This window comes from Camelina sativa, chromosome 18, assembly GCF_000633955.1.
Source record: "Camelina sativa cultivar DH55 chromosome 18, Cs, whole genome shotgun sequence".
NCBI lineage: Eukaryota > Viridiplantae > Streptophyta > Magnoliopsida > Brassicales > Brassicaceae > Camelina > Camelina sativa.
In genome coordinates this window covers 2,101,657-2,102,922 of record NC_025702.1, presented here as the reverse complement: position 1 = coordinate 2,102,922, position 1,266 = coordinate 2,101,657, and the positions used below count along the sequence as shown (strand labels likewise).

The following is a 1,266-nucleotide window of genomic DNA, read 5'->3' as shown; positions in this document are numbered from 1 at the left end:
ACCAGGTTGCTTGATATTCCGTAATAAGCCATCCGTTCAAACACCTCATCCACTTTTCCGAAGAAAAAAAAAAGAACAAATAGTAAGATTACATAACGAAACAGAAAGAATATGAATAATAAATTTAATGTGGAATATATAGAACATTTTCCTAGAAATTTCTATACTATTTTATGCCGAAAGAAAATTCCTATACTAGAAAATATTAAGTATATATGAAAGAATGGATCATTAAAATTATGAATATAAATTTTCGTTGACGAAATTTAGTTTTGAGTTCATAGTATTTCTTTTTAATTTTTTAGTGATCAACCTTGTGTTAATTTTTTCTATATGGAAATAAAATTTTTTATCCTTTTTTGGAAAAAGGGTTGGAAATAAAATGTTTATGACCTCAAATTAATATATTTCTGTTCTTAATTAGGATACGTCACCAACTTTTTACTTTCTCTCGTAACCATTAAGGCTCCGACCGGTAACACGAGTTATCAAAATCGAGTTGCAGTAAGTATTAAAATTTGATATATTTTGCAGTAAAAATTATGTGGTATAAACGGCAGTTTGATGTAATGAATTTGCAGTAAAAAATGTATTAAATATTTTCTTTAAACGACTGATTGGTAACATTTTTGATGTATCTATTAGAAATAAAAATAAAAAAAATTATTAAGAATAATTACATTTTTCAAATAGAATAATTCAAAATAGATAAATAAAATGATCCTATGTTAATTTTTTCTCTATGGAAAATAAAATGTTTTTTTTTCTTTTTTTGAAAAAGGATTGGAAAATAAAATGTTTATGACCTCAAATAAATATATTTATGTTTTTAATTAGGATAAGATACGTCACCAACTTTTTACGTTCTCTCGTAACCATTGAAAAGGTTCCGAGACTCATGGCAGCTTTTAAGATATTTAGTAATCTTAAAAATAAAATAAAAAGACTGTTAAGAATCAACGAATATATCATTTTAATGGTTATCAAATCTATGAAGAGAAAAAAAAAAAAAAAAAAATTAATATAGAGGATANATTAATGAAAGAGTAGATACCAACGACGAATGAACAAGCTTTCCAACGACCTCTAATGGATCTTCGAACAGGATTGCCTCGAAGATCAACTGTTCCATCTTTTGTGTAGTCGTCTCCAACCTCTTCTACTGCCATATCTTTTCTCACTTCTCTGTCTTTCTTTTTTCTCTCTCTATTTGTTTTTCTTTGTTTGGTAGCTTAAGTGTTTTTTTTCTTTGTATAGTGTAAAGAG

General features: G+C 26.5%; 1 protein-coding gene across 1 annotated transcript in view; it reads right to left on the bottom strand.

Annotated features, from left to right (window-relative positions):
- The window catches only part of LOC104760296 (protein NRT1/ PTR FAMILY 5.2-like), a 2,796-nt gene extending 1,530 nt beyond the window's left edge, over positions 1-1,266 (bottom strand). Inside the window, exon 1 of the mRNA XM_010483201.2 lies at positions 1,055-1,266. Within this exon, the coding sequence (XP_010481503.1) occupies positions 1,055-1,169 (115 nt within the window). The 5' untranslated portion in view covers positions 1,170-1,266. The remainder of the gene's footprint in view (positions 1-1,054) is intronic.